The 22,877-nt window shown below is 37.1% G+C and overlaps 1 protein-coding gene and 1 long non-coding RNA gene across 5 annotated transcripts in view; one reads left to right on the top strand and one right to left on the bottom strand.

Annotated features, from left to right (window-relative positions):
• Window positions 1-22,877, bottom strand: part of LOC115287651 — a 129,948-nt gene that overhangs the window by 8,538 nt on the left and 98,533 nt on the right. The window lies entirely within an intron of this gene.
• Window positions 1-22,877, top strand: part of ITPRID2 (ITPR interacting domain containing 2) — a 38,826-nt gene that overhangs the window by 13,374 nt on the left and 2,575 nt on the right. For 2 of the 4 annotated variants that reach the window (XM_029934300.1, XM_029934299.1), the window contains exons 9-16: window positions 4,348-4,420; window positions 8,231-8,319; window positions 9,919-11,124; window positions 13,211-13,288; window positions 13,368-13,495; window positions 13,853-14,003; window positions 15,056-15,121; window positions 16,063-16,527. In XM_029934300.1, the coding sequence (XP_029790160.1) occupies window positions 4,348-4,420; window positions 8,231-8,319; window positions 9,919-11,124; window positions 13,211-13,288; window positions 13,368-13,495; window positions 13,853-14,003; window positions 15,056-15,121; window positions 16,063-16,527 (2,256 nt within the window). The remainder of the gene's footprint in view (window positions 1-4,347; window positions 4,421-8,230; window positions 8,320-9,918; window positions 11,125-13,210; window positions 13,289-13,367; window positions 13,496-13,852; window positions 14,004-15,055; window positions 15,122-16,062; window positions 16,528-22,877) is intronic. The other 2 variants (XM_029934302.1, XM_029934303.1) reach the window with 2 other exon arrangements.

The following is a 22,877-nucleotide window of genomic DNA, read 5'->3' as shown; positions in this document are numbered from 1 at the left end:
TCGAGCCCCGCATCAGGCTCTGTACTGATAGCTAGCTCAGAGCCTGGAGCCTTCAGATTCTGTATCTCCTTCTCTCTCTGACTCTCTCCTGCTCATGCTGTCTCTGTCTCTGTCTCTCTCTCTCAAAAATAAATAAAACATTAAAAAATTTTTTTTAATTTTCTTTGGCCTTTCAAATTTGACTGTGTTTTGAAGACAAGCATTGTGTTTGCAATAGAATATGAACTCACACTGGCGCATACCAGTGTCTGTTACTCTGTAGCCCAGTTAACCACTAAATTTTATTTGACATTTATCTAAAAGACTTACGGTAACTTTTTTTTTAATAAGTACTTATGTGGCAGTAAAAAGTAAAACCTTGCAAGTCAAACCTGGAAGTTTGTTTTAAATAAAAATTTGCAATAAACATAGCACAGAAATAAACGAGCACAGAAAGAGGTCTTTGAATTCATTCTCCAGTTTTCTCCTTTTACAGATGAGGAAACATTTTTCCTCCTGTAACATTTGATATTACTTGATATCAGTGATTCTCCCTCATCTTTCTGAGGGATATAAAGTTCCCTTGGATGTCCGCGCTTTACTTAGGGGAAGGCTGAGGGGGTATCAATGTACGGAATCCCTGGGTCATAATAGACATCTGTCTGTTATAAATTGTTACCATTTTACTGTTTCAAGATATTTGATTATCCTAAGGAACTGCGAAGTAGGAGTTTTAGTCTTTATTTTTCAGATAAAATGAAAACGGGCATAATTGTCACAGAAAATTCTGATAACTATCTGAAGCCATTTAGCCAGTATGCAGCATGAATAAGACTTGAATTTGGGTCTGTGTACAAACATGCTACTTTAGACTATACCATACCACTTGGTAAAGGTCATACTGGTTGATAAAGTGTCAGACACTGGATAAGAACTCAGGTCATCTGCACAGCCTCCTACTACTACTTCAGAAAAATAATTCTTTCATTTGTATTTTTTGAGATGTCATTAAAAATTAGAATTATAATTTCTAAATATCCAATTTTGATATCTTATTTTTTAAACTGCTACAAATGTCTCTTTAAACCTTAGAGGAAGGGTTATTTAAGTTAGAACATTCCACATATTCATGCTCTGTAGAACACAGTATAATAATGTTGTGCCCGAAAGATGTATATTAGGATAAATGTGACAGGTGTTACACATGTACATGCATGCATGTGTGCATGCGTGCGCACACACACACACACCCCCCCACACACCCACAGAAAACAGAACAAAACAACCAAAGCAGGGCCTACCATGGTAGGAGAACATTGATTCAGAAAGATACAGTTTTAGGGGTACCTGGGTCGCTCATTCAGTTAAGTGGCTGATTGTTCATTTCGGCTCAGGTCATGATTTCATGGTTTGTGGGTTTGAGCCCCGCATTGGGGTCTGTACTGACCTTGCGGAGCCTGCTTGAGATTCTCCCTCTCTCCCTCTCTTTGTCTGCCTCTTCCCTATTTACGTGTGCACGTGCTCTCTCCCTATCTCTTTCTCTCAAAATAAACTTTTAAAAAAGTTTTATAAAACATTTATTAAAACTGTATCTTTTTAAAAATTTATTTATCTTGAGAGCACACACTCAACACATAGTCTGACAGGGCTCCATCCCACAAATTGTGAGATGATGATCTGAGCCGAAATCAAGAGTCATATGCTCAGGGTGCCTCAGGTCGTTAAGCCTCCAGCTTCAGCTCAGCTCATGATCTCCGCAGTTCTTGACCTCGAGCGCCCCCGTCGGGCTCTGTGCTGAAGCTCAGAGACTGGGGCCTGTTTCAGATTCTGTGTCTCCCTCTCTCTTTGACCCTCCCCCAGTCTCACTCTCTCAAAAATAAATAAACATTAAAAAAAAGTTTTTAAAAAAAGTCATGTGCTCAACTGACAGAGCCACCCAGGCGCCCTTTCAGTATAGTTTCAAACCTCAAAACACTTGAGACCAAGCGATTTTATCATTTTGGTTTATGGGTCTTTGGTTAATTTTTATTATGAAAAGTTTCAAACTCACCCAGAGATTAGAAAACATTGTACAGTTAAAACCCACTTTCTGTTACTCAACTCAGTTATCAATATTCAGATATAGGTAAAAGAATAAAAGGCAACCTGTAACGAATGACCAGAACCTCACTGAGGATCTGAAACCATTGAGTATCCTGCCACATAAATAAATCCAAGTTTGTTTGCTTCATCGTTTCCCGTTCTGTTCTCCATCTCAGATTTGACTACTTCCTTTGCACAACCATGACCAGTACTAACCCATAATTAGGTGTGAAATGTAACTTATCACTAGCATATCTTTTTCTGTCTTTAACAAGTTATTGATGGTTTTTTATTAAGTGCGAAGAAGAATCCTCACTTTAGTAATATTATTAGTAAAATATGACCCTCAGTTTTTTTAAAGGGCCCTTTTCTTTGAATTAATTACAGAGTTTGTAGTTACTGTACTTTTAAATTTTTGTTTTGTTTTGCCATTGAGTAGCATCTTAAAAGATAGTATATTGAAGATACATATTCATTAAAGTCCTGATATTTTGTGACTAATTTTATAAATCTAAGGAATGGACTATGTGATAATTCTATATTTAAAAAGAAGAGTATATAATTTGGTATATCAGAATGCCGTGCCTTAACTGAGAATCCTAGAATAAAATTAAAGACACATTTGGATTTCTGTTATACTTCTTTGATATTTACTTTAACAGAAAACTCTTTCTCTTTCAAGTAGGGTAGGCCTGAATAGAGACTAATAATAGAGCTTTTATTGAATTTAAAAAGAAAATGCATTTTGTTTCCTTACACACAAAACAATGGTTTTCCTGTTGAACTTATGTCTGCTATTTTGGAGAATATATCATATACATAATTTCTGAGTAATAACAAAGAGGTTAAAAACTATTTTATATAATGATTTATAGCTGGTGGTTTTAAATGACTAGTGTGTTTTATTTCTCAAAAGACTCATGAACTTTGGATTCATGGAACTACGTAGAAACAAAAATATCACAAATCAGAGCATTTTTAAAAATTGGGTAATAATATCTTTGATTTTTTAGCATTTTTTCATGTTTGTCATTCCACTCTTATTCCTATGGAATATTTCTTATTCTTGAAGGGGTTCATACTTCAAAACTACCAGGGTTCTACCTAAAACCTGTTTGCTAATTGCTTTCTCATTCATTCAAGGTTGAAAACCTTGTTTGGCTAGTTTGCCTACTTTACTAGGATGTTATTTATTATTTTAAGTACTAATCATTGCAAAGTAGTGTTTGGAATTAGTATCTTACCCTCTCCAAATGTTTATTTTCAATATAGAGTTAGTTACATTAGAATAGAGTAATTGCAGGGGCACCTGGGTGGCTCATTTGGTTAAGTGTCCGACTTCTGCTCTGGTCAGGATCCCTGATGGTTCTGTCCTTGACGGAATTCCTGCTGGTTTGAGCCCTTTGAGCCCCACATCGGGCTCTGTGCTGACAGCTGAGAGCCTGGAGCCTGCTTCAGATTCTGTGTCTCCCTCTCTCTCTGCCCTTTCTCCCTCATACTCTTTCTCTCTCTATCAGGAATAAATAAGCATTAATTTTTTTAATATAAAATAGCATATTTGCAGCATGGGATAGGTGTGGTGAATAAGGAATCTGAAAATTCCTAAATTATGTATTTGTACTGATGGGGTGAAAATAGCATAAAAAACCTTTTTTGGGTTTGATATCTTCTCTGAATATAGTTTTCAGGGAGGATTTATGGAAGATCTTTCAGAGTTTTAGTTCTGTAATGAAACATTTTTTTCTTTATTTGGTAATTCCTAGTTTATATCTTACAAGACCATTTGTGTTAGGACAAAGCAGTCTTATACAAGAGTGGCTTTCCATACCTCAGAATTTGGGGATCTTATAAAATTTTCTAATGGGAGCATGATACACAGTTTTTTAAAGATGCAAGACTTATAATTGCCTCAACTATATGTCATTCATGATATGCTGCAAAGTCATTGGCTTTTCTCCTGGGATTGGCTTTACACGTTGAAGTTTAACATGTACAGACAAACTTTTTCTTAGGGAATCAATTTTTTATTTAATAGCAATTTTTTTAATGAAGTAATTTGTACATGTAGTCATTTTTCATTGCTAGCTATAGGCATTCAGTCCTATTAACTGGAAAATAGGCTGTAAAATTGAGATGTGAGATACTCTCACAATTTTGAAGTAAGATTTTTGCCTTTTTTAAATACAAAGTTTTAGTTGTGTTGATTTATTTAATAAGTAATTATCAAGAAATATTCTTCTTTGCCATAGATTTTTCAAGTTTTAACTGCTTAAAATGATTCTTTAGGTTCAAAGTACTGAGGGAGAAGCTCCCCATGTTCCAGCTGCTTACCAGCTAGGGCTCACCAAATCAAAACGAGGTAAGTTGACTAATATCCACTAGTTCCCAAGCACATTACCAAAGTGTCATTCATTGGTCTGGAAAGGGGGTTTACCTATCAGTCCTTGAGTACCTTTAAGTGTGAAAGAAAGTTAAAATGCTCAATCTTAAGCATCCAGGTTTGGATGCTTCATTATACTTTGGTTATAGAATCTTTTGTATCTTACTGAAGACTTTTGCGCCCATAAAGTAATTTTCATCTGCTTATCCTGAAATGCAGTTCTGTGTACTCTAATTATTTTTCAACTCTGCATAAGGGCTAGATGGGAAGTGATAGAGCAACAGATTCAGGCCTACTTTTAACATGGTTATGACTGAAATATAAACTTGTATTATCCACCTCTGCTTTTCATTATTTACACATGTTTCCTAAGTATATACATGAATATGCCTCTGGCAAAAAATACCAATCTCTCAGTAATGGTTAAAGCTAGTTAAGTTCAGTTTAAACTATGGATCAAAGGTGAGTGTCTACAGATATTGTTCTTCTCTTGAATTACTAATTATTGACCAAAGAGCTTTTTGAATTCATTTCTTTCACTTTTAATTTGCAATAAGAAAAACTTGTCTGATGTTTAAAATCACAAAGCTTTTGAGATTTAGAGAAAAGGAGAGAGGAAGAAAAGAAGTTAAAGTGGCCACTGAAGGTGGCTGTTTATTTTTAAAGCTTTACACATGCTGAACCACCCTGTGTTTTTTTGTTTGTTTGTTTAAACAAGGATCACATGTATGTTCCTGGAATAGGAAATTGCATGTTTGTTTTCTTCTGATCTTTGAAATGACTTGAGAAGAGACAATTTGCATATAAGTTTTCTGTTACTGCCTCATGGTGCAAAGACACAGCACTCCTCTCTTACTAGGTCCCTGCAGCATGGTCAGACACAAAAAGAGCTTTAGTGTTTAATTTTTGTCCCCTTTTTAAGTCCAGAAATATATGGATGTGTTTCTGAGCTGTAAGGCAGGCTTCCCAGCCATCAAGAAATTTTTCCTGTAGATAGGTTGACAAGGGATACATTGGAAAATGCAGCTTGCCTTGTGTCAAAATGAGATTAAAAACAGTAGAAGTACTTCAACATCTTTCAAGAGCAAGCTCCTTGTCATAGAAAAGACAGAATGTGGTTAGTATCTACATCTGAGTTTCTTCTTACCAGTAAGAGGTCTCTTATTTCTGGTGGCATAAGTAAAAGTGTTAACATTTTTATGAAACACATTTTTTAAGTTAGCAGTAAAATGGTTTTTTGTGTGCATGAGAGGGAGAGAGAACAATATAGTGTTTTCATCATTTTTGAACATACCTTCTACCAAATTTTGATAGTGATATGCAAGTATCTTTAATTATAATTACAGAATTAGAATCACTGGTAAAATTTTCATTTCACAAGTTTAGTACAAATGTGTATAGTACATGTAGAAAAAAATTTGTACCTTAGCGATAGGACTTTTGAAGTTAGAGTGATCTTAATTCTCCTATCTAGTCCTGGGATTTAATACCTAAGCCTAGAGAAGTTTAGTGACTCAACTCTTGTCACAGCTAACATTCACTGAGCTATGTTGAGAGCTTATTCCTTATTATAGAAAGTGTACAAATTTTCTTTAGTCCTGCAGAGTATACAGGTGTTCTGGTCTGTTTCTTTATGATATTGGAAAATACAAATTCTAGGTTTTGTTTTCTCATGTCAATGTTTTGCTCTAATGTCCTGGTTTTTAATTAGAAATGATGGTATATCTCTTCAGAGCCCAGGACAGAGGTCTGATTGTTTTTAATTCTACCTTTTTATGTTGGACAGTGGTATTTTTTGTAAAATACCTGACTAAAGAACATAGGTTATGATGTATAGTTTACAGAATAGTTATGCCTACACCTTACTTAGTTCCTGAAGCAGCCCTATGAGATAGAAGAATTATTCTGTCTCATGGAGGAGAGAAGTTACTGCTTATTGCGATAAAGAAGGAAATTGAACCCAGGCCTCCTTGTTCTTTCCATGGCCCAAGCTTTGCTGCGAGGCCTGAGAAGTCTGTCATCTAACCTTGTCAGTGCGAAGGCAGCACAGGCTGTGCTCCTCCACAGATGAAACAGACCTGAGCTGAGCTGATCCCTGTGGCTTCCCTGGGCTCCAGCAGTTGCCCTTTGCCGAACCAGATAGGCAGTTTCACTTCTAAATCTTGTAAGGGACTGTTTAATTTTGTTGTTACTTTAAGAAGAAAGTTATCGTTGTTTCATTCAGCATACTTTTTTTTATTATTCAATTGTTTTAGGTATTGGGATTCAAAATAGAATAAATGAGGTTTCTGTCTTCAGAAGACACACAGTCTAAAAAAAGGACATGCAAACACATAATTACGGTGATAACTACTGTGACGTTAAGATGTTAGTCATTCTCTGAATTGATATAATACATAATTAGTACCTGTGGTAACAGCTCATTCCAGTTCAGTTTCACAGTTGTTCCAGTTTACCTAGACGTATCAAAGGTATGGATCAATTTTTTCTATCTCATTATGGAATTTTGTTCACTTCAAAACAATATTACAGAATTATTCTAAATTATGAGGAAAAATTATGCCATTCTGTGATACTCTTAGGTTGAACTGGAAGCTAAAAGTGGGATATTTTTCAAAATTAGCCAAGTTTTAATTGATTTTGGATTTTATTAAAACGTATTGTCAAGTTCTTTCTATCACTGAAATTTTGAATGTGGTTGTGGTAAACACACTTTGTTCAGCTTGATGCTTTTGTTTTTTAATGTTTTTTTTTTTTGACAGAGAGAGAGAGAGAGAGAGCGAGCGAGCTCGTGCACATGCATGCATGCATGCTGAAAAAGGGCAGAGAGAGGAAGGGAAAGAATCCCTAGCAGGCTCCAGAGTATCAGTAGAGGTCAACATGGGGCTCGATCCCACAAACCGTGATATCATGACCTAAGCCAAAATCAAAAGTGGGACATTAACCAACTGCACCACCCAGGTGCCCCTAGCTTGAAGCTTTTGAAGTTCTGCAGAACTTAACCTTCTCATGAAGCTTCTCCCTTAGTAAATGTAATAGATACTTCTCCCAGACTTCAGTGTGGATGGGCATGTGATCATCCTTGCTGTGCTTACTTGGCCTTTTTACTTTTAAAAATGTTTCCAAGTTATACTAACCAGGAATTAGAGTTTTTAGGCCGAAAACCAAACAGGGTTTTTATAAGATTAACAATATTATGTATCAGTTGAACCTATTTGAGTTTCATGCGATAGTTATGAAATTATTGTTTCCTGAGTTACAAGTGTTTGCATCATTTGAAACATCAGAAAGATTTAAGTACTCTTGCCTGCAAATTATTTAATGTATTGGCATGCATATACTCTCATTTTATTATTTTATTATTAGGAAAATAATAGAACTTTTTGCATACTACATTTAAACTTCTAATTTTACCTGTTGAATGTCTACATATGTACATAATAGAAATGGTTTACTTTGGGATTTCTGTTTTTATTAGTGTGATTCTTTTTTTTTCAGCCAGTTGTCCTCCAAAGATAAGAAATTAACTAGAGTTACCAAAATATATTAAAACTGGAACTTAATAATTAGCAACTGAACACTGAGATCTTCTGATAGATGTGTTTCAGTTTTTGGTTGAATTCAAGTTACCTTCTGTGCTTTGAAGCCAAATCTTGCATAAGTGATGCATATTTTTCTAAGAAGGAATTAATATGTATCATTCATCTGTTAGGAATTATGTATCTGTAAGATCTTCTTTTCAATGAAGTCATATTTAGCAGTTTTGCCTAATTAAATCTCTTTTGTTAGATCATCTATTACGTACTGCAAGTCAGCACTCTGATAGCAGTGGTTTTGCTGAAGATTCAACAGACTGCCTCTCCCTTAATCATCTTCAGGTAAAAATTTCTTTTGTAGTAGGCACTATGATTAACGTCTTCCTATTTAAGTGATTTTTCAGTATCTATATATTTCAAGACTGAATCTGTCTAATCTTTATTTTTCAAGTGACAATAAGAATAAAACTCTAGGATGCAGGTGTTCTCTAAGCATTTGATTATAAATTTTAGTTTTCACTAATTCTGCATCTCTGACTAAGCACTTATACAGTTTTAAAATGTTTACTTATTTACTTACAGTATATGCATGCAAGCAGGGTAGGGATGGAGAGAGGGGGAGAGAGAGAATCCCAAGCATGCTACATGCTGTCAGCACAGAACCTGATGTGGGCTCAATCTTATGAACTGTGAGATCATGACCTGAGCCAAAATCAAGAGTCAGACACTACACTGACTGAGCCACCCAGTTTCCCCCTTCTGACTGAGCATTTAAAAACAAAGAGGGTTCTTCTTTTTTTATTTTTGGTTTCCAGTAAGCAGAGGTTATTTTGATCATTATTCTGTCTGGTACTTTTCTTCTATTTTCTGATTATTGTTTCAGTTTGTTTCTTTAATAAGTAACATTGATTGTGTTACATAGCTTACTGGATATACCATGACTTTAATGGTGCAGTATGTAAGATAACCCAAGTAACAGGCAAATCTTTATCCTTAAAGAGTTTATATTCTGTGTTTAGCACATGGAGCCCTTGTATGCAAAGGTACAGAAGCATTTTGAAAGTGTTTAAAATATCTATGAGCAAATTTTAAAGAAAATTGGAGGTAAGAGAAAAAGAGAACCCAAAAGAGCCTCCAGGAACATAGTACCTGAGGGGCACACAGACAAGAGAAGTGTTTAAGGAGACTCAGAAAGAATAATCCAGTGGGCAGAACAACTGGGAGTTGGAGCAGAGCCTTTTTAAAAAGGAAATCTGTGGACATGAGCATGGAAAGATAAGAATTCGACTTTTTGGTGAGTGGTTTTGAGGGAGGAAATGAGGCAAAAGCATGAGTGCAGAGTAAATCGATGATAAGGAGAAGAAGATACAGATGTTGACTGTTTTTTTCAAACAAGAGTGATACGTCTTTGTGTCTTTCAAATGGGGATGACTCAGGAAGTTGTTTGGCCAAGGGAAGGAGCTCTAAGAAGACAGTCAGATGCAGAAAAATCTGGGATGAAATTGTGCAGAAATACTCTAGTGCTGGAGAGGATGTGATCAGACGTATAGGCTGGAGGATTCGCTTGGAAAAAAAGCAATTTCCTTTCATAACAGAGAGGAAGGAATGGTGGGGAGAGGTAGGGGAACATTTGTAGGTGTTGGAGAAGAAAGTTAAGAAATTTCTATCTATTTTCTCAGTAACTCAGTGTCATGTGTTGGAAGAAAAGGAAATAGGTGCTGAAAAGGGGACCTGAGGGAAATAGTAAAGGTCTGGAATAAGCTTTGTGGGAAAGTGGATGAGTTGCTGACAAGACTATTAAAAAAACAGTTTTGAGCAGCACGGGGGCCATCACCAAGATGGGAGACCCTGAAAGTATAGAAACAGCGTATCAGTTTGGCATTTTGTTAGTGATCCCTCTTACCTAAATTCTCTGTTTTTCCACCTGTTTTCCTTTCATAGGTTCATGAGTCCTTGCAGGCCATGGGGAGTAGTGCTGACAGTTGTGACAGTGAGACAACAGTCACATCATTTGGTGAAGACCTTATCACACCAAAAGCACAAGACCAGCCTTATTTTCATGAGTCAGAGGAGGAGTCCCTGATCCCTCTTCTGAAGGGAAGAGAGAAGGCAGCAACAGTTGCTGAGAGAAGGTCAGATAGCCAGGATTTCCCCCAGTGCGAGACTCTTGAGCCTGCAGGGAACATAGAGTCCCCCTGTGGGGGAGGGGACCACAGTACTGCAATTACTGAAATGAAAGAGGAGTTGTCTCCACAGCCTGTGGATCTGCTGAGGGAAGCAAGTGCTGAAAGTGATGTGGATAAAAGCAGTGAATGTGAATTTACCCAGTACACCACACACCATATTCTCAAGTCACTGGCTTCCATTGAAGCTAGATGCAGTGCAAAGGGCTCGGAAAACACAACTGGGACTCCTTCTTCTGTGGACAGAGTTAATACAGCTTTGCAAAGAGCTCAAATGAAGGTCTGCAGTCTATCTAATCAGAGAGTAGGGCGTAGCTTGATAAAGTCCAAAGATCTATTAAAACAGAGGTACTTCTTTGCAAAAGCTGGCTATCCTCTAAGAAGATCTCAGTCCTTACCAACCACCTTACTGAGCCCAGTAAGAGTCGTATCCTCTGTCAATGTTCGGTTGTCGCCAGGAAAAGAGACCAGATGCAGTCCACCCTCCTTCACTTATAAGTACACACCTGAAGAGGAACAGAAATTAGAAAAAGAGGTGATTGAGCAGGATGGTCAGTCTTTAGTTAAATCCACTATTTTCATCTCTCCGTCATCTGTGAAGAAAGAAGCAGCCTCTCAGAGTGAGGGGAACCGGTTGGAGGAATGCCATCATCAAAGGACTCCTTCCTGTTCGCTCCATGCTCCAGCACCTATATCTCAGTCCACCTGCTCTCTTCACTCTGTCCACTCAGAGTGGCAGGAGAGGCCCCTGTGTGAGCACATGAGGACTCTGAGCACTCACAGTGTTCCCAACATATCAGGCGCCACCTGTAGTGCCTTCGCTGCCCCTTTCGGGTGTCCTGGCGCACATCGACACACTGCCTACCCTTACCGAGCTTGCTCTGCGAACCCTCCTTCTGCCATCGAAATGCAGTTGCGAAGAGTATTGCATGATATTAGAAGCTCACTGCAGAATCTTTCACAGGTATGAGAAAAAAAGATCTTGTTTTCTTTTGTCCGTCTAAGTACCTCTGAATTCACTGAGAAGTGAAGTCCCATCAGCTTCATTGTTTACATGCCTAAACTTCACTGAACCTGCCCTCCTCCTGTACTCTTCCCTCCTGTCTTAAGGGAAAAGCCATAATCTGGAACAAGGTTAATTTCTCTGCTCATAATCTCCCTCCCTTGTAGAGAAGAGATTTTGCTCATTAGGTAACCTCCCTTCTTTAGCCTCTCCTCCATTGTCTTTTTTTTGGTCAGGTTGTACCTATTACTAAAAGATCTTCTCTCTCAAATGCTCCCTCTTTTCTGCCGTTTGACTGTATTTACTGCCTCTTTCCTTTCTAAGCTTTCCTTCACTTGACCTCTGTGTTGCCGTTTGCTTCCCTGGCTCTGCTCATAGCTGTCTGACTAAGCTCCCCCTTCATCCACTGACTCCTGACACTGGTCTCCTGGCACAGAATTAGTCTCTTTCCACTGGGTTCCAAGACTGGAACTGCTCCAGAAAAGAAAAAAACAGGTAAAGTGTGAATTTGAATATAAATAGTCTGTCTTGTCACTTTTAAAATTCTTGTGCTCAGATATGTTGGTGGGCTCCAAATAATGTCCCAAAGAAGCTTTGAAAATAAATTGTCTTTGGGTTTGCCTTTCTAAATCTCTCTCCACACTACTTGTGTTTAGACAGTCTGAGAAAATAAGGAAGATAACAGTGTAATGTCCTGATCACAGTGTTCAGCTAGGAGTCAGGAGGCTTACCGTGTATATAATAGATCTCTTATGATGATGTCATAGGAAGGAAGCCACTAGGAAAGGCAAAATCAAAGTTGCAACTTCTTTAGTGGTAAAGTATGCTTTCTTTTAAATATAGATTTTATCCTCATGACGATGGTCCCCTAATGATTTTCTCCCGGTCTAACCAAAATGTGGGTATTTCTTCCTCCTTAGAAAAATCTGTGAAGGAGCTAACTCTGCAGCTGTAATTATGTGAAGCACAGGGTTTCCAGGGCTCAACCCACCTATGCTTTGATGGTGCACCTTTCTTTCTCAAACAGCTTGTTATTCTGCTGTGCATGTGGTCTTCTCTTGGGTGTCCCATCAGTAACTCAGCTAAATATTCGGCTCACCACCTCCCACCCCCCAGTGGACAGATGCTCCTCATGACCTGTCTCTGATCATCTGTCTAGTCTCATTCTTTACGCGTGTGCCCCAGCTCTGTCGGATGGCATGCAGTTCTTTAAATAGGTGCACGTTAGGTTATGGCCATACCACCCTGAGCGCACCCAATCTCATCTAAATAGGTGCATGTCCCTAAGTCTGTTTTTACAAATCCCCACTGTTTGGGGTTTTGTTTGTTTGTTTGTTTTAACCTGTAGCCCCCTGCTCTTGCCTTTCTCTGCCTGACCAAGGGCTGTTTCCGTTAAGGCTCAGCTCAGGTGTCATCAGTGCTAGGATCACTCACCTAATCTAGACTTGTGTTTGTTTCCATCATAGCACTCTCCTCCCCCACCCCAGTATTTTAAGTTTTTCCTCATTTCTCTCTTTTTTTCTTACATTGTGAAAACACTGGAGGGCTGGAATGCCTTTTGTGTTTCCTTTTGTCTTTTTTCTTCACTGTGTAAAATAGTGACATATAGATACAGTAGATGCTCAAATGTCTGTGACCAAGTATGATGATTGCCTGCTACTCTGTCCAGCCAACTCAGTAGTTTCTATAATCTTCGAATCTGCTGTGGCTTCTACATTTTTGAGTTTTGTTTTCTTCTTTCTCAAGGCAAGAGAGAAGTCCCATAAAGTGTAGATTTGAAATATACCTGTTCCTTTGCCTCTTCTTTGTTCCAAATAAGTGGCCTTCTACCTGAAACAGACCGGAGTAATATAGGTAGTGCTGGGGACGGATTTGTTTGGTTCCTCCTTACAATATGAAGTGGAGTTTTTGGTTGTGGTGGTGGTTGTTGTTGTTGCCGCCAAGAGAACTAAATATAGACCCAAAATTCCACCTTTTTAAACACCTTAGAAAAGTTGGAAGTAGCCACTTGAACACTGATTTGTCCTCATACTCTTACTTTTTGAAGTGCCCTATGACGCGAGGACCTGATCTTGCTGCTGCTCCATATAGTCCTCCGAAATCATCTGTTCTACCTCTGTATGAAGTAAGTTCTTACTTAGATTTTTCTGTTACGAAGTAATCTGTATGATTTATAAGTATAATTGTGTCATATTGTATTTTAGAATACTTTTCAGGAGCTCCAGGTAATGAGGCGGAGCCTGAATTTATTTCGGACGCAAATGATGGATTTAGAGTTGGCAATGCTGCGTCAGCAAACCATGGTTTATCATCATATGACTGAGGAGGAAAGGTAAAAAGTTCATTTTGTCTTAATGTAACTCAAAATATTTTGAATTCCAAAAAAGCGTAATCAACCTTTTTTTAAAGCAGGATTTTATGCTTACTGCTGTGTACTGTTTGTTTTGTGAACCCCTGTAAGTGAAGTTAGGCATAGTGTTTTACTAATTACACTGCTTTTCACGTATTGAGGAGGACGAGGGTGGAGGAAGAAAGACCATGTGTCCTACTGGCCCCACCCATGGCAGTCACTGTTGTCCTCATTTTCAGAACTTGCACTCTCAGTACCTTCTAACAGTTTGTGAGAGAGTTGTGAATGTGAATCTCCAAACTGCTCTTCTCAGCCTTATGCCTGTCCTTGTACCAATAGGTATGAAGTTGATCAGCTCCAGAGTTTGAGGAATTCGGTCCGAATGGAGCTTCAGGACCTGGAGCTGCAGCTGGAGGAGCGCCTGCTGGCCCTGGAGGAGCAGTTCCGCGCTGTGCGCATGCCCTCTCCCTTCCGGGCCTCGGCTCTTGCGGTAGGGTGCCGTGGGGCTGCCAGTGGTTTCACGGAGCAGTCACAAGTGTCATGGGGAGCAGTTGCTTGTCAAGGACACGCCTTAGCTTGAAACCACTTACGTTAATGGCAGTGAGGCGAGTGGAATGTTTAAGGATCCTTTCCCACAAATCAGTTGAATGTACAAGTTGTGATTCTTCTCTTAAATATTTAGTATATTTAGAAATATATTGAAAATTGTTAATCATTTTCTTAATAAAGAATAAGGAGCGATACAAAATTTTATAGGCGTTTTAAAGGAAAAATGATAGTGGGTTAATACATGACTAATTTGGATTTTAATCACTGCATGTAACCAACTGCCAAGAACATGAGTATATATTTCACTTAGCCTTTTTTGCCTTTGAATAAATAACTATTCCCTGTAAATTTTTCCTTCATTTTGGATTCTTTTCCAGTCTTTATGTTTTTTAAGGAATCAAATGAGATCTCTTTAAGGCAGAAAACATGTATGCAGCCAGGAAAATAAAACACTCTTTATTTCGTATCACCTTTCATATTTCTAATGTTTCTTTTCATGAAATTTAAACTTCAGCAGTGGATTAGTTTTGCAATTACTTTTGCAGTCATAAAATGAATTGTTTTGACATATTGAAATTGTGAGCTTTTCTCTTTGTTATTTGAATGACATAGTTGATTATGTTAACAATAAATGACTCCGTAAATACATATATATGGAGTAGAATAAGAATGTATGTGTCTTACACATATATATGTGTAGTATAGAATAAGAATATCATTTATCATTGATGGATATTGTTTTCCATAAAAGGTTTCAGTCGATTATTCTGAGAAACGTGTGTTGCTGACAGGGGAGAATGAGAACATCTTCTATGCACCATAGTCAAAATAACACATTTTATAGGGTGCCATGTTGAGAGTGACCTTTGCAACATAAAAGAATGTTTTAGGGCACTAATTAGCGGATTCATTTTACTATGGAACACTTGCAATTTGAAGAAATAATTTATTCATACACACGCACACATATATATATTGTTCTTATTTTTTCAGGGAATGTGTGGCAGTAGAAGCGCTGATAACTTGTCATGCCCTTCTCCATTGAATGTAATGGAACCAGTAAGCCTCTCTCCTTTCAAATCACTGGGGAAGGGAATGATACAACATTTCATAAACACACAATTTTCCTAGTGTAGATGAAATGTTTTTGTTTTTACATACAGAATTTGGTGTTAGCTAAATTGATTGGAAGTGAGTTTGGCACTTGTGAAAGTCTGTTGCCATCTTAGGTCACTAGTAGAAAGCCAGTTAATTGCAATAGTGATTTGTCTTTATGGTGTAAAAGAGGTAATGCAGTGTAAGAAGTATTTAATTTGTGCTGCAGGGGAAATGTGCTTTCACAGTCTGATTCCATATCCCTTAGGTAGCTGTATCTGTAAAATGACTACTTTGTGAACAAAAGTCTGATTTTTATTATATTTAAAATTTTTTAATGTTTATTCATTTTTGAGAGAGATTGAGAGAGAGAGAGAGAGAGAGAGAGAGAGAGAGAGAGACAGAGTATGAGCAGGGGAAAGGCAGAGAGAGAGGGAGACACAGAATCTGAGCTGTCAGCTCAGAGCCCAGTGTGGAGCTTGAACTCACAAACTGTGAGAGGATAACCTAAGTCAAAGTCAGATGCTTAACTGACTAAGCCACTCAGGTACCCTAATTTTTATTATATTTTAAATAAATTGACTAATTTGAGGGCAGAAGCATTATGAGTAGTTATTTTTTCTTTACTATTCCTTAACAAGTAATTTGGATACCCATATGGTAACAAGTAAAATTTCATCCAATTGTATGGTCTAGTTACATATTTTATGGCTTTATCTCATCATGAATTTACATTTTCCTATATTTTTGCAAATGCAACTGAGTAGTTACTAAATGAATGAATTAGAATCATGTCATTACAAGCTAAGTGACTTTTGGCAGTCATTACAGCTAGAATTTTAATCTTCTTTTAACTACCAGTCTTAGTTTCAAGAGAGAAAAATTGGAATTTTTTTGATTTCCAGGTCACTGAACTGATGCGGGAACAATCCTATCTGAAGTCTGAATTAGGCATGGGACTTGGAGAAATGGCATTTGAAATTCCTCCTGGAGAAAGCTCAGAATCTGTTTTCTCCCAAGCAACATCAGAGTCATCTTCTGTATGTTCTGGTCCCTCTCATGCTAATAGAAGAACTGGAGTACCTTGTAGTGACTCAATGGGCAAACCCAAGACCCATCTGGTACCAAGCAAGAAAGTATTCCGAGCATCAGTGGCCCTGACGCCCACTGCTCCTTCTAGAATGGGGTCTGTGCAGACACCTCCAGATGTGGAAAGTTCTGAGGAAGTTGGTGCAGCTGAAGAAGCCTCAGAGGCTGTAGGACCTACATCTGGAGTGGAAGAAGGGAATGGAAACATCCCATTAATGCCGGCTGCTGAGGAAATGCATAGAAATGTGGAGCAAGATGAGTTGCAGCAAGTCATACGAGAGGTGAGTAAAATCTATACCTAATATATCTGGAAATATGAGTTGGATAATAATAATGTTACTTCAACATAAGATACTGCTTTGATTCACTGTATTCAGTAATTTTCTGAGCTTTTAAATGAACGTTCCCATTGATCTAGCTCATATCTATTAAAATAGGTTTTTAATGGCATTTCTACAAATTTTATACTCCAGTGTGAAGTAATTGCAATTCTCTATATTCACGGTGATGAAAAAACTGTTGGCAGGATTCAAAATATCTAAACATGTGACACAATTCTTTAGACCTCTTATTTCTACATTTGTAAAATAAGGGATTATAATTTAGATTTCTTCCAGTATTAAAAATCATCATTATATAATGTCAATTGACATGAAAATTTAGTGTTGTGATTTTAATAAGTATAAAGACTGCGATCTATTTGACTTTAGTGGGTGGAGCTATGTGGAAGATATGGCTGTTCAAAGATAGAAATACAGAATGAAAAGGTTTACCGTGGGTGATAGCAGTGTATAAATCTGAAGCATCTAACCATAGTTCTAGGTTACTAAAAGGGCTGTAAAAAATTAGGAAGATTAGTAGACAGAGGTCAAAAGTTAGTTGAGAAAATTAATAAAATTGCTGTTTGGGGCACTAGGAATTGGCAATAAGAAGGAATAGTATTGTATCATTTAAAAATGAGACTATAGATCAAAAGTTTTGATGGCTTTTATTTTTTTTCCTTTTGCGGATAAAAATTACACATGCTGAATATATATATATATATATTTTTTTTACCACTGATAAAAAATGAGAAAGGATCTTTCCATTAGTTAAAGGGGAGAGATAACCTATACACTAAAAAAATCATTTTATAAGAGTTTTAATGAGTATATGCGCTGTAAGGAATAAAAAAAATACATGTCTTATAGACATGAAATTCTTGGGGCACCTGGGTGGCTCAGTCAGGTGAGCATCTGATTCTTGATTTTGGCTTGGATTGTGATCCTGGGGTCATGGGATTGAGCCCTATTTCAGGCTCTGCTGAGTGTGAAGCCTGCTTGGGATACTCTTTCTGACCCTCTGTTCCACTCCTATGTTCTCATCCTCCCTCCCTCTCTTTTTTTCTTTTTCAAATAAATGAATGAATTTCATGAAATTCTTAAGCTTAAAGACTAGTAGAAAGTCAAACGAGTAACTCAGGAAACAATCCAAAAATTTCACAGAAAAACATGTAATATAATGTATTTAAGAACTAAGAATTTAGAAATGGAAAAAGTCAAAATAGGCCAGAGAAATTAGGGCCAGTGCTCCTTATTATTAATTTGTATATTTCTAATAAATTCAGCAATACGAACCCAGTGTGTTTTTGGAATTACATTCCAAATGCAACAAAGAACAAATTTCTAGTGGTTACAGGTCAAGAAGGGTGGCAGCAGACCAGACCCTTCCCTCAAATGGGCCATTGATCCTCTGTGTCCAGAGATTAGTTCATGTGTATTAGGTGCCATCATTCATAGCTGCATAATAATAGCTTGAGAAGTACATTAAAAATAGAGTTCGTTTTGCTATGATATGATATACATACATTTTTAAAAATTGTGCTGTGCACACTGGTGCAGTAAAAAACCACAGAGCTTATTCCAAAAATAGAATTAAAAGCATAACCAAAGCTTCGTAAGTGACATATTTTTAAAAAGCTAGAAACCTAGCAAAAATAGCACAATATAATACATGTTAAATGGTTAATAAATATGTAAGTACTATAATAAATATGGTACTTGACCTTGAAAAATACCTGAAATTTGCTTGTGGAACTGGGCTTTGGAAGGATTGCAGCTTGTGAGATATTGCAAAGTAGCAGAGGAAAGTAAGATGAAATCCAACAGAAAGTTTAAAGCAGATGTGGGTAGGTGTGGCTCCTAACACAGTGACCTGCGGTAGCTGGTAGATGTTTAATTTAATATGTGTGTGCTTTGTGTACTGTGTTCCTGCATTCAGCTGAATGCAGTTATCTGCATTCGGCCTGCGTTTCTTAAGGGTAAAACTACATATAAGCAGACATGAAATTTGTGTTATACTATCTATACTGAAGTTGTTTCCTAATATTCCAACCATTTTGAGATAAATTTACACTTTAAAAATATGCATTTATAGCAGAAGAGACTACATGTTTATAATTTCTTTTCAAGTCATGAATTATCAGCTTCAAGTTTAAAAGGTCTTAGGGGAGGCACCTGGGTGGCTTAGTCAGTTGAGCATCCAGCTTCGGCTCAGGTCATGATCTCACAGTTTGTGGGTTCCAGCCCTGCATCGGGCTCTGTGCTGACAGCTAGCTCAGAGCCTGGAGCCTGTTTCAGATTCTGTGTCTCCCTCCCTTTGTGACCCTCTGTCTCCCTCTGTCTCTCAAAAATAAATAAAAAACAGGAAAAAAATTAAAATAAATAAAAGGTCTTAGGGGTGCCTGGGTGACTTAATCAGTTAAGCATCTAACTCTTGATCTCAGCTCAGTCTTGATCAGGGTTGTGAGTTCAAGCCCCCTGTTGGGGTCTGTGGTGGGCGTGAGGCCTACTTAAAAAAAAAACATAAAATGTCTTAATTCTATTATTCATTCTATAAACATAATTTTTATAAGTTCATTATATATAGCTGGTGAACATTTAGCAAACTGTGTACATCCATCTTGCTCAGTTAGGTACAAAAGATTATAATCCATCCTTATTTATGTATGTCATATCAAAATCAATTGTTGAGTGAAATTAAGTAATCATTTTTCTCTACACTATATTTATTGACTGAGGAAGTAAGTTTAAGGTAATTTTATTTCTCTAGAAATGTGATATTTTTGTTCCTTTTAGCTTGCTTTAGTTTATAAGTTTTCCTTGACAACTCAATTTTATATAAATATTCCCTTAATGCACACTTGAGTCCTCATTTTTAAAGTTGTTAATAGGTTACCTGATATGTTCTATAATTTCCTAGGAGTAAAGCATTCCTCAACCAGAACATTGATTTCTTTGGCTGATACAACACAGCATATAGAGAAGATGTTGTTTCTCGGTCCTACTTTATCATTAATGAGAACTTCCCATAAAATAAGAAAGATCTTATAATTATGAAGACATTTAAGCTGACATGCAAGACAAATGTTTGAGGAATTTTTCAGAATTTGCTATGAAATCTGTTCATTAGAAAACTCTTGAATCTCAAATTTGGCATAGTCTGTAGGACGTTGGCCTTAACATTTACCCTTTTGCTATTTAGAAACAAGGATTTATCAAGCAAACTGTATACATCAAACAAGGTGTTAAGAGGGACATTGATGTACTTAAGAAAATAAGCTATTTTGAAGTACTTTGAAAAGATGTTATTAAATGTTTATCCAATGCCATTTATAATTGAAAAAATAATTTGTGTTGATACTATTGTAGCTCAGTTATAGTGGTGTTCTGTTAAACTTTATTTGCAAAATATGTAAAATTCAAATTAGTCTTGATTCTGTTCATTTCAAATCCATAATCTTTTTGCTTAAATGCACATGGTACTGAATTCCAGTTTTTGTCAGAGCTATTGTATCAGCCACCAAGAAGATTAAATTAGACTCTGCTTTTCCAGTATATTCTGCCCCTGACGTCATTAACAAAGCCACTCTTCAGGACGGCAGGATTTAAGCTTGTTTTGAACAGTTGTGCAGGTGAGGATTAGGCATGTTTGGCAGACACTTAACAGGGAAGTTTTCTTCCTGCACTCATGGGTGCATGAAAACAAGGATGTCTGTCAGGCTTTTGTTTTCATCATTTCCCCATATGTGAAGTTTTTAAAAAGTGTGCTTTCATTATAATGTGTTAGTACAGAAGAATTCTTTTGAAAGAGAATTCTGAAAAGTTCTTTCAGACAAATATGTAATATACTCACTCAATAACAAAGCTTTTGTCAGATTATATATGTTGTAGGGGGGAAAACTACACTCTCTTAGAATTTGCCCAGGTGGTCTGTGATGTATGTAATCAGTGGCCTGAGACTGTTATTTTAAAAAAATAAGACAAAAGGATCACAATAGAATAAATGAGCATGTGCCATAGAAACAGATCAACAGGAGTAACAGAAGTAAATGTCAAAGAATAAACATTCACTGCTTTTCACTTTAGAGAGTTTTTTTTTTAATTGTTTAATGAAATTCCTAGATTTGGTTCATGCTTGTATGTTTCTTGCAGTCTATCTAACACACTTGAAATGTATATTTTGGTAAATACATATCTTGTCTGTATTCTTAGTATAACTTCTTTTAGTGATCATGTGGTCTGATGGTTGTCACAAAGTAGTCACTCAGTAGATGCCTATTAAGTGGCTATAGTACCCACACTTCAGACTGGCAGCCAGTCTGCTTATATTGCCAGTGAGCATTCTTTTTTTTTTTAATAGTTTATTGTCAAATTGGTTTCCATATAACACCCAGTGCTTCTCCCCACAAGTGCCCCCCATTCTTAATCTCACTCACATCTGTCCTCCCTCTGTACCACTTCTTTTGGAAATGCTCCTAAAGGCAATTTTCCCTTCCCAGTGGAGTTTTCTCATTCCTAATCCGCAGGATGCAAGACTTTGGAGCTAACTTACTTGTCCATATGCTTATTCCTTCAGCAAATTATTAAACACATTTTGTTGTTTTTGGTGCTGATCTCTCTCTAATCCTTAGTTTTTCTACTTTCTGTTCCCTTTAATGTTGGATGTTGTCTCTCACTCTTGTGTCTTCACTCTCATGTCTCTTTCTCTCTCTCTCATCAGTGCTGTTCATTTATTGAGCACTTACTTTATTCTGGGATACGCTGGTGAAACCCATTCTCTCCGTGAATTACAACACTCACAGCACAACACTCCCCATTTGGCCTCACCCTTCCTGTTCCAGTCTTCTTGTCCCTGGTAGGAACCATCTGTTAGCTGCACTCCTTTCTTGCTCCCCTCTCATCCAAGCTGCTGGCTACAGTTTTCTGTCCTCACAATCATCGGAAATTGCCTTTACTTTTTCATGACCTACTGTTTTAAAGTCTGCCATTCTCTGAGCACTTTTTATTTTTTCCTCTTAATATTTCTCTTAATATTTTATGAAAGAATATCCATTTTGTGCCCATCCAGATTATACACACTCAGTAATGCTGTGCACCCTCAAAAACTGTTGGAACACATTTTGGTTTGAAAAGAATACTTTTTGGCTTTTGTTTTGTTGGATGATAAAGAACGATGAGGGGCACCTGGGTGGCTCAGTCAGTTGAGTGTCCAACTCTTAATTTCTGCTCAGGTCATGATCTCAGAGTCATGAGATCAAGCCCTGCGTCAGGCTACATGCTGAGTGTGGAGCCTGTTTAAGATTCTCTCTACTCTCTCTGCCCCTCTTCCCTGCTCGCACTCTATCCCTCTCTCTCTGAACATCAACAAAAACGAGGAAAGTTAATAAAATTGCCATATTGTATGGAATAACAGGCCTGGGAAGACTGTGCTACTTACCGTCTTTTGTAAATACAGATTTGCAGAGGTTCTGATTCAACCTATTGTATTTGTGCATATAGGACATTGCAGCTAAGAGATTCTGGTTTTCATAATATCTGTATCCAACACATACTCATTTAAAAATAAATCTCAAGAACTGTGAAAGTCAGAAACTTTCATGATGTTTTAAACTTGAGAAATATTGGTAGAAGGTAAAAGCATCTTGCATTTATTTAAATATATTCCCATACAGATGGTGGGTAACTAAGGAGCATTTGTTTCCATGAATACTTCTGTATAAATCTATGTATTATATACCAGTTTTACATGACAGATTAATACAGAGCCATTTTTGGAAGGACTTCAATTGAGATGTGTTCAGGATGTACTTAGGAGCATTTTAGGAAATAGATCAGGCTGACAGGAAACTGTGGAAATGTAGAATTTTTAAAAGCTGGTTTGAAAGTGTCTCAAGTTCTAATTTGGGAAGACATTATCAGTTTATTTCAGGAAATCCATATTTAAAGCCTTCATAAAGAGCTATTTGGAGGTGATGCCGTTTGATTAGAAAGAAAAGGCATGGATAGGCATGTGTAGTGTTTGGGCATCTGGACAAGAAAATCTTGAGGGAATTATCATTGTCCCTAGGTCTGTTTGCCTCTTCCAACAATAAAATAAGGTTGTATATCCTTATCTGAAGCAAAGTTTTTAGACAGGTGACAGACTTACCATATAACTAAAGAAAATTTTGTTTAGATTTATGGTTGCTTAGAGGATGTTTTTCATGCTGTAAAATAAATTGTACTAACTTTTCATTTTTTCTTTCTACTTCAAATTTGCATGTTAGATCCTAACAATATATGACTTCTTTAGATACTTTGTTTTCAGTTGG

This window comes from Suricata suricatta, chromosome 3, assembly GCF_006229205.1.
Source record: "Suricata suricatta isolate VVHF042 chromosome 3, meerkat_22Aug2017_6uvM2_HiC, whole genome shotgun sequence".
Taxonomy (NCBI): Eukaryota; Metazoa; Chordata; class Mammalia; order Carnivora; family Herpestidae; genus Suricata; species Suricata suricatta.
This window is presented reverse-complemented; position numbering and strand designations above follow the sequence as displayed.